The following is a 15957-nucleotide window of genomic DNA, read 5'->3' on the forward strand; positions in this document are numbered from 1 at the left end:
GGGGAGATCGCGGGGAAATTTGGGGGAGAGTTAAGTTAAAAAAAGATAGTAAAAAAAAAATCTCATGTCTTGTGGGAGTGAGAAGTTCTTGAGTTGAGATTCCATATAATTCTCGGTAATTTTCCTCGTTTAACTAAGAGAGAGAGAGAGAGAGAGGGAGAGAATCGGCACTCCTCACCCTCTCCCAAGAAAATAAAAGGGAGATTTCTGAACTTCTTTCCTTGCCCATCCTGGTACAGCAAGAAGTATGGAGAGAATCAGCGTTTTCCTTTCCTTTTCTTCCCTTCCTGTAAGAAAAAATCACAGCTCGGACAAGAATAGCAGGTGATAGATATGTGATAGATAAGTAGATAAATATATACGTAACCACAACACACATATTGATTCTAGATGCGCAAATTCTCACTGTTCCATCTTCTCTAGTCCTAAAGCAAATCACAGTCACGGCAGAGAATCGACCAAAAGTTCGTAGGCGGAGTAATGTTCGTAGCGATGAGGGCTGCGTGCGTGCCTTCTCCCGGTCTTACCCGGTCCTGGTGAGGTTTTTATCGCCATCAAGGAGGAAAAACCTTCACCGTCGTTAAGCTGTCTGGCCGGCTTGAGTGGTGGTGGTCCTGCCTCTGTTGTTCTCCCAGACCAACCTGTACCACCAGACCAACCCCACCCGAACCAGACCACCTCAACCCAGACCATCTCCACCCGGACCAGACCACCTCAGCCCAGACCAAGGCCACCTTTACCAGGCCACCTCAACCCAGACCGGCATGTACCAACAGACCAACTCCACCTGAACCAGACCACCTCAATCCAGACCGACCTACTGTATCCTACCAGACTGACCCGTACCACCAGACCGACCCGTACCACCAGACCGACCCGTACCACAGACAGACCCGTACCTCCAGACCGACCCGTGCCACCAGACCGACCCGTACCACCAGACCGACCCGTACCATCAGACCGACCCGTACCATCAGACCGACCCGTACCATCAGACCGACCCGTACCATCAGACCGACCCGTACCATCAGACAGACCTGTACCTCCAGACCGACCCGTGCCACCAGACCGACCCGTACCATCAGACCGACCCGTATCATCAGACCGACCCGTACCATCAGACCGACCCGTACCTCCAGACCCAGGATCCAGACCGACCAAACATGAACTATCAGACCACCATTCCCAACGCACACCATACCACTCCATACCACTCCACACCACACCACACCACACCACACTAAACCATTATCACCCTACTTAACACCACACCTTATAACACCATATCATACCGTACTACACCACTACAAACATTACATCACACCACCCCATCCCACGCCACACCAGAGCACATCAACCAGCTTAACACAACACCACACCGCAGCTTACCAAACCGACATCATACCACACTACGCTACCTCACTTCATCTCTCCCCGTCCCACACCACGTGACATCAACCCATCCACACCACAACACCAGGCCCCACACACTACATCAGGCCACACCACACCACACCATCCCCTCCCACAATGTCACAACATCACACCACACTAAACCACACCACAGCCCACCAGATCACACACCACATCACCTCATCCCACATCACGCCACCCCTCACCGCACCACACCACCCCACCCCTCACCACCTCACCCTCCACCACACCACCCCTCCACCACACCACAGCACCCCTCACCACACTTCACCAGCGTCTTCAGGAAAGCCTATAACTGGTCTGTACAGATAATATATTTACACTTCTCTCATTACTACATGGCTGTATCTCCCATCTTCCCTCCGTCCCTGCCATCCATTTACCTTCAAGGCCCAGCCACAAAAGCTCTGTGGTACCTTCCAGTCGTGTTTACGACCAGGGGCACGATTCCCACAATGACTAGAGCAATACGCAGATGTTCATATCAGGTGCTAACAAACTCTGGCCTTGTGGTGTAAGGATGTCAATGCGCCACAACTACCTATCCCATCGCTTGTCCTGTCACGCTCGCTATAGCCATTAACCATTTCCATGCAACACTTTCTTACTGCGTGACTTCTTATACTTTCTTGCCACGATGATATATGAAATAGCTCGAATCATTGTGGTGAGTCCAGCACACCTTCAAGGTAAAACCCGCCATCGGGCAAACCGCGCGCCACTGTTGCCACGTCTCGCCCGAGGCGGTAGCCTGTGTTGCCAAGTTTCTTTCAGCCCTGCCTTCGCCCCGGGACATCTGATAGACATTCGAGTGGTGAGGATGATTCCTGAGCATTTGCCAGAATAGCAGTGATGATTTTAGAGTGAGAGTGGATGTAAGTATGAGTGGGTCAGGTGTGTGGTGATGTAGGTGAAGGAATGAGAGCGACAACGGTTGTTTACTACTGATGCCCTACAGCAGTGCACGGCTGGGCTGGCACGTCCCAGGACAGACACGGGACATCCCAACCCAACCCACCCACTCCTTCACCCCCGCTCTCCTCAAATACTCACCCTCCTTTCAGAACTCGAGCATACATCAAAACTGAAGAAGGGAAGGAGAGAGAGGAGGCGAAAAGAGCGCAGACTAAAAAGCTTACCGCCCAGGTCAGTCTAGACGTTGGTCAGAATTACAATGAGATAGAAGAAACGCGACGGGCGGAGCTGAGCCAACTAGATGGGGGTACGAGGAGGATGTTGCCAGCGCTCTCCTCCCAGCCTAACCATCCTGCCTCACCTTCTGCCACCCTCACGCCCCTCACAACATCACTGCTTTCCATACCTTGCCTTAAAAACATATACTTCCATTAGAGTGTGAGTGTGAGGCAGTGTGGTACCCTGAGAGCGACGCCTCTTCCTATGCACACGTGGACACTCACTTAATCTGCGTGTTTTCATATCACACAAACTCGTTAGCAAATTTCTGACAGGCAGCGCAGTGACTTGCATGAAAATCTAAAAGATTCGTTGATGAAGCACAGACATTGATACAGAGATGCAGTACAGGGACCGAAAAATTGACCCCAGAAGGGCTAGTGGTATCCGGCGACCCCTGGCAACCCTAATGGCTACAGGTGGGCCGGGGGGACTCTCTAAGTACTGTCCACTCCTTTCGTATTTTCTTAGAATTGTTCGGCCGCATCTATGCCTCAGGTGTTCCTTGTGGCCGGGGTAAATAAGAATCAAAATTGTTTGTTGTGGAGCAGGTGGTCGGGCTGAATACGGAGGTGGGGTGAGCATGTGGGCATCTCGTCCCTTCAGGAAGATAATGGCAGGTGAGCAGTTCCCCCCTGGTCTACCTGCTCCCCCGCCTTCTCCTCCTCCTCCTCCTCTCTTGGCGTCACTCAAGCATAAGACTCCTGGGCCTGGCAGTCGCATTCCCTCAGGCTAACTAGACGCCACCCTCTGTCCTTGCTCCTCTCACCACCTCCGTCATTTTGGTCGTGTGTACTCACCCTCGGTCTGTGTGTGGCGTCCTGTGTGTTGTGGGAGTGTTAGCGTGGGCCTCAGCTGTCTTTAGTGCCGACGTGGCCTGCAGGAAAACAAACCAAGAGGAGGGACAACGTGAGCCAACATCAAGGTTAAGGACAAAGCAACAGGACGGACGGTGGACGAGAGTGAAATGTATTGTTATCTCTGTGACCGATCGTACGTTTGTGTTTACTTAACCCGGCGGTGAAGATAGCAAACTTAGTGACCACGGGAACAACAGCCGTCCTTTTGAATCATTCAGTGCTTCGTTTACATCGTCGGCAGAAAGTGAGACGCAGTTGGTGCCATATTACAGTAGAATTCGTGATAACCTGTCAGAATCACCATGGCCATGTCACCACTGAATGTCAGCAGCCCTTCAGAAGATCTCAAACGCGAATCTCCTGAAGTGTCTGAAGGGGTAGTGCTGTCGCTGCGTAAAAACCACGTGACGACGCCTCTCTCCCTCACCACCACCACCAACACCACCCAGGTCTTCTCAGTGATCGACGGCCAGATCATGCAGGATGTGGATGATGTGTGTGACGATGTGGTGGACGATGTGGTTGATGATGTACCTGAAGATGTTGATGATGAGGTAAGTTGACCATAATTATTATCTCACGTGTTTCTTTCCAAGCGATACTGAGGACATGATGTTTTATGTTTTAATAATATATTTCCCTTTATCGTGTATTGACCATATACGAATGAAACTTAATTAGCTTGACGGATGATTCGAAACACGCCGCTTTACGAACTTTTTACCTGTTTCGTATATTGTATTTTGACCGAATGCGAGTGAAATTTATATTAAACGAAGTGGAAGAAAGGAAGTTGTTAATTAGTGTTATTGGTCTTGAATAATGAAGGAAATTCTGTTCTTACCTGTGAGGTGAGATGGGGGAGACGAAAATAACTTTACTCTTTTGTAATAGATTGAGATGGAAGAGCATAATAGCCAATAGATCAGTGTGGAGAAAGTTGGGGGAGGTGACTTTCAATGTGACAAGTGAATGAAATGGAGAGGAGGGAAAGTAAAGGAAAATTTCTTTATTTTCACTAGCGTTTTAAACTACACAGAGCCCATCCATAACCCACGTCCTGATGATGATGATGATTGTTGATGGTGATGTAGTGGGTGTTTGTGATGCATATAAAGTCATAATGAACGAGTGATAAATAATTTAAGTAAACCGTAGAGTGATGATGGTGGCGACAGTGGAAGTAGAGTGTGGACTAGGCAATAGTGATGATGATAGTAGTAGTGGCAATAGTGATGATGATTACGATGATATCCTGTGTGATGATAGTGGTGGTGGTGGTGAAACACTAGGACGCGGGAAAAGACAGGGAATTGTGTGTGTGTGTGTGTGTGTGTGTGTGTGTGTGTGAGAGAAAGAGAGAGAGAGAGAGAGAGAGGCAGCCTGACCACTCACCGTCTTGGAGGCGCATTCACAAACATTCTTGAGCTTGAGTTACATGTAAAACTGTTTATATTTTCACATTCATTCATCCACTTACCATCCACATCTCAACCAAACCAGAGTGAATATTAAAGCGATACATTTTGACCATGTACAGTGACTTCTGAAAATACTTTAAACTGTTATGGAACTTGGCTCATCGTAAGAGATAGTTAAGATCTTTCATGAATTCTTCCATTGTGTGTCTTCCCGCGCCTCTCCCATACAGAGCCTCGACCCTTTCACTACGGGGAGGCCTTTTAAAGTTAATTCTGGCTTCTGATTTGCGATTTTTATTCACTTTTGGACAGAACGCTAGTAAAGAAGTTAGTGAAGGCTCCATCTAACCTCATTTCTAGTTCTCTCCAGTATCCAACCTCTCAGTTCTAAGTCACTGTCTAACCTCTCAATTCTAAGTATCTGTCTAACCTCTCAACTCTAAGTATCTGTCTAACCTCTCAATTCACAGTCTCTATATCTAACCTCTCAATTCTCAGTCTCTACTATATCTAACCTCTCAATTTTCAGTGTCCTATATCTAACCACTCAATTCTCACTCTCTCCTCTGTCTAACCTCTCAATTCTAAGTCTCTGTCTAACCTCTCAGTTCCCAGTCTCTATATCAAACCTTTCAATTCTCACTCCTATATCTAACCTTTCAGTTCTCACTCTCCTATATCAAACCTCTCAGTTTTCAGTGTCTCCTATCTCCAACCTCTCAATTCTCAGTCCTTCCCATATCTACCCTCTCAGTTATCCTCTCTTCTTATGTTCTTATGTTCTTTCCTCTATCCACCCTCGCAATTCTGTCTCTCCTATATCTAACCTCTCAATTCGAAGCCTCCTAAGCTGAGTAAAATCGTCTGGTGGTAGCAAGCATATAGCACAACGTAACTAGGAGAAAGACTTTTATATTAGAGTTAGTCTGTCTTTTTTATACCTAGTTTTATCGTGTATCCTTATGTGAAGTTTAATGTTATCTTTGAATTATATGAAATTTAATGTTTTTCTTTTGTGTGTTATGTATATGTGTATGTATGTATGTACTGGTGTGCATTTATGTATGTACTGTACGTATGTACCGGTGTGTGTGTGTGTGTGTGTGTGTGTGTGTGTGTGTGTGTGTATGTATGTACCGGTATGTTTGTAGGCTATGTATATGTGTGTATGTATGTAAGTATGCACCGATACGTATGTATGTATGTACCAGTGTGTATGTATGTATGTATGTATGATAGCCATCCATGTTCTGCATTTACTCCTGTTGACTGCTGGTTGTTATGTCTGTTGTTACTGTACCTTAATATTTTTAGTGCAATCAATCAATCAATCAGTCAAGACCTGTGCATTCTAGGGGAGACTTATTGAACTGAAGGGGTTTGTTTTAGCCTTCACGAACCCCTTACTGGAAGAGGTGTTAGCCAGTTATAATCATCAGGAGGCCGGAAAATAATAAAAGAAATAGTTACCAATGCACTAGTAGTAAAACATCTGGTACAAACTTAAAAAAACACTTCCTCTTGTACCCTAAGTGTTTTTGTTCCAGGATAAGCAAGGAATATGGGGATTACCCTGAATATCCCTTTCCTTGTGTCTTCTGCGAAAAAATGGATCCTACTTACGAAAGGAAAATTATCTTAAGCTTATTTGTAAATGAATTTCCGTGTCTTATCAATTTTTTCTAGGATTTTTTCTTATTTTCTTCCTAAAGTCAGAGGATTTTACGTAGCTTGAGAGAAATTACACTGAAGGGAGATAGATGATTTACTGAAATGGGTGTTCTTAAGCTGATAATAATAATAATAATAAATAATAATAATAATAATAATAATAATAATAAATGATGATGATGGTGATGATAATTGTCTTGGCGTGGAGAGAGAGAGAGAGAGAGAGAGAGAGAGAGAGAGACCCTACAACATATCAAAAATAATAATAATAATAATAATAATAATATTAATAATAATAAATAGTAATAATAATAATAATAATAATGATAATAGTATCGTCTAAGGAGTGGCAAGCGTAAACTAAGAGAGAGAGAGAGAGAGAGAGAGTCAAACAGGATCTTGAATTAAGTCTCCAGGTAGCGTCAGTAATTAAGGAGAAGTCCTCGGGCTGAAGAGGTTAATATTGGTGGGTCTTCCCGTGTTCTTGTCGGTTGAGAAAGCTCCCTAACACCTTTTCCCAAGCAATTTATTTTGTTTGCTACACCTCACTGCCCTCTTCCGTGTTATATAAAAGCCTTCCCATATCGCCATACTCTGCATAAGCCACATATCTGAGGAAGCTCCCTAACGCCTTTTCCCAAGCGATTTATTTTGTTTGCTACACCTCACTGCCCAATCCGTGTTACATAAGTTCTTCCCATATCGCCATACTCTGCATAGGCAACATGCAAAAGAATATTATCAGGTCATATTCAAAAATAAATCGCTAAGGAAGAGGTGTTACGGAGCTTCCTTACCTGACGAGAATACGAGCCTTGGCCCCACGCCAGATCCTGCCATGTGACTGGTGGACCTAGGAGGCTCCCTTAACCCCTTCAGTCCCAGCACGTTATTTCTCTCTCTCTCTCTCTCTCTCTCTCTCTCTCTCTTATACTGTAGTGAAACCCGTCATAGGGAGAGAGAGAGAGAGAGAGAGAGCATGAATGCATGTGTGTGTGTGTGTGTGTGTGTGTGTGTGTGTGTGTGTGTGTGAGAGAGAGAGAGAGAGAGAGAGAGAGAGAGAGAGAGAGAGAGACAGACAGACAGACAGACAGACAGACAGACAGAGACAGCCAGACAGGGAGGGAGGGAGAATCGTAGGGAGCCTCCTATGGCCACGACGGTAGGGCCCCCCAGGTGAGGGAGGGAGGGAGGCCAGCTGCGACCAAGGGTGTTCTGTCCTGTCGTGTGGAAGGGAGATTTGCTGATGGATCTTAACTCCTTCACTGCAGCGATTCATTTTTGTTTTCCTTGTCTTATTTATTGATTTTACTAACAGATCTTAACTCCTTCACTGCAGCGATTGATTTTAGTTTTCCTTGTTTACTTGTTTATTTTACTGATGGATCTTAACTCCTTCACTGCAGCGATTCATTTTAGTTCTCCTTGTTTACTTGTTTATTTTACTGATGGATCGTAACTCCTTCACTGCAGCGATTCATTTTAGTTTTCCTTTTCTTGTTTACTTGTTTATTTTACTGATGGATCTTAACCCCTTCACTGCAGCGATTCATTTTAGTTTTCCTTGTTTACTTGTTTATTTTACTGATGGATCTTAACCCCTTCACTGTAGCGATTCATTTTAGTTTTCCTTTTCTTGTTTACTTGTTTTACTGATGGATCTTAACCCCTTCACTGTGGCGATTCATTTTAGTTTTCCTTTCCTCATTTATCTATCTATCTATCTATATCTGTCTATCTTTATCCGTCTATCTCCTTATTCTTATCTACATTTTATCTATCAATCTGTCCATCTATCTATAGCTACTTATCCATACTTATTTGCCTATCAGTCTGCCTACGTATGTCTATCAGTCTATCTATCTATCTATCTGTCTATTTTCGAACTTAAAGGTAGATCGATATAGACTTAAATTCCTCCTTCACCTTTGTATATCCTTCCTAATTATCTATATAAAAAAAAATCAATTCGTTCGAGAGGTTAATTAATTTTTAAGATACACAAGTTCTCATAGCATTTAATTGCCGAAAAAGAAAGAAACAAACAAAGGCTGACAGGCGACAAAACTTCTGCTGGCGATTGTACCATCATCGTGTAAAGTTCCATAGCGTTTAATTGTCGAAAAAAGAAAGAAACAGAGGCTGACAGACCACCGAATTTCTGCCGGCAATTGTACCTCCACGCCGCTCCTTAGCACTATTTTTAGCACAGTACGGTTATGGCCAGGGCTGGAGAGGACCCTGGGAGGAAAAAAAATAATAATGGAGGTCTGGGACGTATTTTAGTCGCCCTGGAGACATCTTTACACCTCTTCCTTAGCGATTTATTCTGCATATTACACCTCATTATCATATTCTATTTTTTTCATGCATATTGTGTCGATAATAAAACCACTTTGATAACACAAGTGTAGTCGACAGAGATTTATGAAAAAAATAAAAAATCGTTTAGGAAGAGGTGCTACGGAGCAAAAAAAAAAAAAGGGGGGGGAGGGGTACGGTGAAATATGCAAAATAAAAATCGCTTATGAATTGGTGGTGCAAAGAAAAAAACAAACGATAAAAAATGCAGAAAACGAAATAAAATAAATCGCTGGGGAAAAGGAGATACGAACAAAAAAAAAAAAAACAAGAGAAGGGTACAGTGAAATATGCAAATAATAATAATACTGTAATAATAATAATAATAATAACGTGCTAATCGCGAAGAAACGATGTAGAAAATGATACTCACGAAGAAGTGCTATGGAAGGCATGTACGGTCATAGCCTTAACCAGACACTGAACTACGAGAGAAAGAATATTTGGGCCAAGTTAAAATGAACGAATTATATATTTTTATAGTAATGCTAGTCATGAAGAAGTGCGAGAAATAGGCTACCAGAAGACGAAAATCTGGGCCAAGTTAAGGTGAATGGATTATAGTGAAAGTAAGAAATAAAGTACTGGGCTCCAGGGACTTATTTTAAAGCATCGCAATTGTGTACTGGAGAGAGAGAGAGAGAGAGAGAGAGAGAGAGAGACAGACAGACAGACAGACAGACAGACAGAGAGAGAGAGAGAGAGAGAGAGAGAGAAATCATGTCTTCTATAAGCTGAGTCCAACAGTTTAAAACCAATCAAGAGAGAGTTAGATAGATAGAGAGAGAGAGAGAGAGAGACAGACAGACAGACAGACAGAGTGAGAGAGAGTACACGCCACTCCTTAGTACTATTTTTAGCATCACTGGTTGCCTATCAGTAAAATGTCTTGTTTGGCGGGGAGAGAGAGAGAGAGAGAGAGAGAGAGGTACCGAAGCGTGTTTTCAAATTACTCTCCTTTTATTTTATTTCGATTTTTACATTACCTGTTGCATATCATATTGCTGGATTTTTATGTGATGTTCCTCCCCCCCCTCTCTCTCTCTCTCTCTCTCTCTCTCGGGATGAATAAAATCGTCTGAGGATGGCAAGAATTATGAAAAAAATATATCCATTTGGAAGGGTTAATCGCGTGAGAGAGAGAGAGAGAGAGAGAGAGAGAGATCAGCTGGGAGCCTGGAGGAGTTACGGCCGGTGACTTGTAAAACGCCTGAAGCCACCCAGAGTAAACACTGTCTGGGAGGTTTCGTAACATGGCTTCCTTGGCGATTTATTTTTCTCATTTACAATATTCCTGTAGCTACTTCCTCAGCGATTTGTTTTCCCTATTACACCAAACTTTGCCCTTGAGATATTGATGCAAGGTATTTTGATATCAAAATAACATAAAAGACAATAAAAAGTGTAATAAGATAGAATGAATTGCTGAGGAAAAAATGTCTGGGAGTTTCCTGTGCCTGTTGGGTTGTGTGGTTCCCTTGCATCTCTTCTTTAGCGATTTATTTTACCTGTTACGCCTAAATGTCCTCATGTATCTTACTGACGCAAATTATGTTGATATTAAAAGAAAAAAAATAACAATAATTATGAAGATTTAATATGCAAATAATTAACAAAGAAATTATTCGTTAGCTTTAAAATGCAAACACTATTCCTAAGCGATTTATTTTGCTCATTGCACCTTTTTATCCTCTGTTACGTAGATAGTTGGGTCATGTGGAGAGGATGGAGAGCGAGAGACAAGCGAGGAGAGTGTAGTTGAGTGAGATGGAGGGGGGGGAGAGGGAGGGAGAGACCAAGGAAGAAATGGAGGAATGGAGTAGAGAGGTATATGAGAGAGGGGGGTGTGAGTAGGGGAAAGGGTAGCGAAATGGCGGAGAACAAGAAGACATGGAGGCGATTTGTTTGTGGTCACCCCTTGCTGTATTGGGGCATCTGGCTATAGACAGATATAGAGAAATAGACATAGATATTAAAGAGATATAAATGTGAAGTTAGGACATTATGATGGTGTAATATGGAAGGGACATTGTTAAGTGAGAGGTGGTATGGTGTTAAGGTATCGTTCAGCGAGAGGTGGTATGGTGTTAAGGTATCGTTAAGTGAGAGGTGGTATGGTGTTAAGATATCGTTAAGTGAGAGGTGGTATGGTGTTAAGGTATCGTTAAGTGAGAGGTGGTATGGTGTTAAGGTATCGTTAAGTGAGAGGTGGTATGGTTTTAAGATATCGTTAAGAGAGAGGTGGTATGGTGTTACGGTATCGTTAAGTGAGATGTGGTATGGTGTTAAGGTATCGTTAAGTGAGAAGCGATATGGTGTTAAGGTATCGTTAAGTGGGAGGTGATATGGTGTTAAGGTACCATTAAGTGAGAGGTGGTATGGTGTTAAGATATCGTTAAGTGAGAGGTGGTATGGTGTTAAGATATCGTTAAGTGAGAGGTGGTATGGTGTTAAGGTATCGTTAAATGAGAGGTGGTATGGTGTTAAGGTACCATTAAGTGAGAGGTGGTATGGTGTTAAGGTATCGTTAAGTGAGAAGTGATATGGTGTTAAGGTATCGTTAAGTGAGAAGTGATATGGTGTTAAGGTATCGTTAAGTGAGAGGTGGTATGGTGTTAAGGTATCGTTAAGTGAGAGGTGGTATGGTGTTAAGGTATCGTTAAGTGAGAGGTGGTATGGTGTTAAGGTATCGTTAAGTGAGAGGTGGTATGGTGTTAAGGTATCGTTAAGTGAGAGGTGGTATGGTGTTAAAGTATCTTTAAATGAGAAGTGATATTGAGTGGGCTGTGCCAGAGAGAATTTTACCTTGTGGTGGTATTCACGATTAGGCAGGCATCATATTCTCAAGGGATTTTAACAGGATTTCTCACCTTATTCTCAGCTTCCGTCTACCTCCGTCACGCACTCTCATTCTTCCCCAACCCATCTTCTCACTCACTCTCTTCCTTCTCCTCACTCTCTTTCATCTCCCAACTCTCTTCCATCATCTCACTCTCTTCCTTTTCCCCACACTCTTCCTGCTCCCCACACTCTCTTCCTTGTCCCTACTCCCTTCCTTTTCCCCACTCTTTTATTTCTCCCCGTTCTCTCCTTCTCCCCACATTCTTCCTTCTCCTCACTGTCTTAACCTTCAGTCATCATCTCCCTTCCACTATTTTCATCCTCACTTTACCCTTTTCTGTCCTCCTCCTCTTCTTCCTCCTCCTCCTCCTCCTCCTCCTCCTCCTCCTCCTCCTCCTCCTACTCCTTATCATCATCATCATCATCATCATCATAGTGACAGTTTGCATATTACACCCTAGTTCTGTTTGTCATATTATCGGGCTTAAACAGAAGGGTGTTTGCTCAATCTGCGTTTGGGCTTTCTTTCCTCGTCACCCAGTCTTTTAGATAGGAATTAAGGTCGCGATGATGATGATGATGATGATGATGATTGGTAGTTTTCCTGTGTGTGTGTGTGTGTGTGTGTGTGTGTGTGTGTGTGTGTTAATCTTTCTGAATCCTACCACACCATATCTCTTTACTGGGTTTGGGGATGATGATGATGATGATGATGTTGATGATGATGATGATATTGATGATGATGATGATGATGGGTTTCCTACGTTTGTTCTTTCTCCCTTTTTGTTTCGAGATCGTACCTCACTTTATCACTAGTGGGAATTAGGGTTGGGATGATGGTGATGATGATGATGATGATGGTGATGGTAGTGGTAATATTAATGATGATAATAATGATCATGATGATGAAAAAACAGGAGTATATTGACATGCCCCATCTATAATTATAACCTGCAAAGACTGAAGTATTAGGGAGCCTTCTAGGACACTGAGGCTTTGTTTACATCGCGGAGAGAGACGCTGGCAGCACGTGGAAGGGAGAATGAGGCTTGGGTGAGGGGGACTTTAGGGTCATATCAGCTTGTTTCCCTGACTTTATTGTTCCAGATGAAGGTGTCAGCTGTCTGTTACGTCGAGCCATTGAGCAGTATTCTCCTTGGCTTGGCAGTGTTCCCTAACGCTTTATCCTCAGCGATTTATTTTGCATATCTCACGTAATTTTTTTTATGCTACTGAGGCGAACTGTATGCCATATACTCCTTCACTTCGTAGACCTCGTAACACTTCTTCCACATCGATTTGTTTTGCATATGACACATTTATATTCTGTGTGTGTGTGTGTGTGTGTGTGTGTGTGTGTGTGTGTGTGTGTGATACTGATATGGAGAATGCACATAATCTCTTAAGCAATATCGCAACTCTTGTCACTCAGGGATTTATTTTGCATGTTATTACTTTATATTCTTTTGTATGTCATTGATGCAAATTAGGTCGAGAGTAAAAAGGTGTAGATAAAAATACAAAAGATTAATAAGACGTAGTATGCAGAATGAATCGCTGAGGAGGATGTGTTACGGACCTCTGTGACGCGCACATACGCCGTCTAGTGGTTTATTTTGGCCCACCCCTATCCCCATTCTCCTCCCATTCCTCTCTCCTTCCCTACACCTTCCCCACTCTCCACCCCCCCTACCCCAGTTCCTTTCCCCTCCCCTTTCCTTCCCCACTCTTCATCCCCCACCCCTATTACCCTTCCCCTCCCCTCCCCTTCCCCACTTTCCCCTTCCCTCACTCTCTTCCTCCCTTTCTGTAGTCTTTCTGCACTCTCAATCATTTCCTTTCTTTTCCCGTCTCTCTTTCCTCTTCCTGTCACCTCCATCTCTTGCTCATTCTCTCCCTAATTCTTTCTCTCCATCCTCCATCACTTCTGCTTCCCCTCCTCCGCTTTCTTACTAATCTCTGCATTCCTTCTCCAACACCTCTCCTCCACCACTTTGCTGTCTACTCCACACACTCCCATCTCGGGCCGATCAGACTCATAGACAAAGTTTGTTTTCCCCTGCCCTGTTCCACCCAGCGGAATATATGGGGACGTGGCCGTAACAATGACTGCTGCAGGTTATACCTAGGGGAGGACTTAGATTACCTACATTATTTCCCTTAATATTACATGTAATTTATAAGCATTAACCTCTTCACTATGACTGTCTTCTTCCTTTTTAGTCATATTTCATCCACGCGATTAATATTAAACTTAAGAATAATGATAGCCGTGAAGAGGTTAACGTAGGATATAACATTGCCTCCTCCAGCGCGTAAAGTTTCTCGTAAGCTGAAGAAAATCGTCTGGAGGCAGCAAGAAGAAGCAGGGAAAGACGTTGAGGTTTCTTGTGTGTTAATCTGATTCTCTTGTACATTACGTCTTCTTCAATTTCCTCTTCACTTTCCCATTCACTTCCTCCTCCTCCCCATTCAATTCTTCTTCTTCATCTCCTCCTCCTCCTCCTCCTCCTCATCATCATCATCATCATCATCATCATCATCATCATCATCATCATCATCATTCTCCTCGTAAGTTAAATGTTTGGCGTTATGAAGGACAAAATAAAGACGTCCTCCTACTGAAAAGGGGAAGAAACTATTGCTAACCATTCACCTCAAGAGTGTTCTCAATCGTGTAAGGGAGACTAACATAAAAATAGACTAATCGTTAACTGCAATATCCCGTACCGTGGAAGGCAAAATGAATGGCATGTCTTTCAACCTGTATGGAATTAAACACACACACACACACACACACACACACACACACACACACACACACACACACACACACACACACACACACACACACACACACACACACACACACACACACACACACACACACACACACACACACACACACTTTTTGGCCTCATTGCATGTTACCATTTTTTTTTTTTTTTTTTTGGTAGGAATATAGTTTCATTCAATAGGTCTTCCACACTCCCTCAAAATCCTCTCCTACTTCTATATTCCTTTCACTTTAACTTGGTCCAAAATTGTTATATCTCTATCCTAAAGGCTCAGGTACAGCAGTAGGTTAGGAGAGGGATATTATGCTAGTGACGAAGAAGTGCTGTGGAGAGGATGTGGAGGCGTAGTATGTAAGCCAGTTAAATTTCCCTAACACCTTCACCCTAGCGATTTATTTTGCCAATTGTACATTTATTTTCCCCTAATACCCCTCTCTTAGCAATAAATTTTCCCTACTGCAATTTTCCTCTAACACATCCCTCTTGGCGATTTATTTTCCCTATAAGAATTTTCCCCTAACACCTTATTCTTTGTGATATATTTTCCCTACCACAATTTCCCCCTAACACCTCCCCCTTAGCGATTTATTTTCCCTATTAGAATTTTCCCCAGACACCTTCCTCTCAGCCTCCTGTACCCCGGACGTATAAATGAGGTAAGGGAGTGTCAGGTGACGAGGAAGACGAGTTGACGTGTCCTCAGTATTATAATTATTACTGGCAGCCGCCCCCATCCTCCCTCTCTCGCCTTATACGTTGTGTGGTCCGTCCCCCCCCAAGCCCCCCCCCCTCCTGACCCTGACTCACAGTGTACGAGTCAGTTGTCGACCCCTATGCACTCTTGGCGGGAGAGAGAGAGAGAGAGACACACACACACACACACACACACACACACACACACACACACACACACACACACACACACACACACACACACACACACACACACACACACACAAAAACACCTGTCCTCGTGGGCTTTGAAGGCTCCCCAGTCCCTCGTCCCGACCAGATTGCGTGTATATATTTGGCAAGGTAACCCTCCCTCTGGTCTTTGAAGGCTCCCTAGTTCCTCATGTCCACCAGATTGCATTTATATATTTGTCAAGTTAACCCATTCATGATCGGGACAGCTTTAGTATTTTTTCATATCACGTCAGACAGTTCCGTTGAGAGTGCGTCGTGGAAGCCTGCGAGTGTTGATACTTGCACCATTAACACTCCCATGGTCGGAAAAAACAGTTGTATATATTTTTTTTATTATTTTACCTAAGGCCAGATGTGTTTATTCAGAAGCCTTAGTGATAATAATATTTTGATTTATTTACTTATACATTATCCACATAAAAAAATAGTTACAAGACGATTTCCTTTGGC

At 43.5% G+C, this 15957-nt stretch overlaps 1 protein-coding gene across 1 annotated transcript in view; it reads left to right on the forward strand.

Annotated features, from left to right (window-relative positions):
- Positions 1-3790: 3790 nt before the first annotated feature.
- Positions 3791-15957, forward strand: part of LOC145408939 (transcription factor AP-2-epsilon-like) — a 289633-nt gene continuing 277466 nt past the window's right edge. The window contains exon 1 of the mRNA XM_080279520.1: positions 3791-4042. Within this exon, the coding sequence (XP_080135646.1) occupies positions 3791-4042 (252 nt within the window). The remainder of the gene's footprint in view (positions 4043-15957) is intronic.

Source organism: Coenobita brevimanus, chromosome 79, assembly GCF_032717465.1.
Source record: "Coenobita brevimanus isolate Jiangsu-jjx chromosome 79, ASM3271746v2, whole genome shotgun sequence".
Classification (NCBI taxonomy): Eukaryota; Metazoa; Arthropoda; class Malacostraca; order Decapoda; family Coenobitidae; genus Coenobita; species Coenobita brevimanus.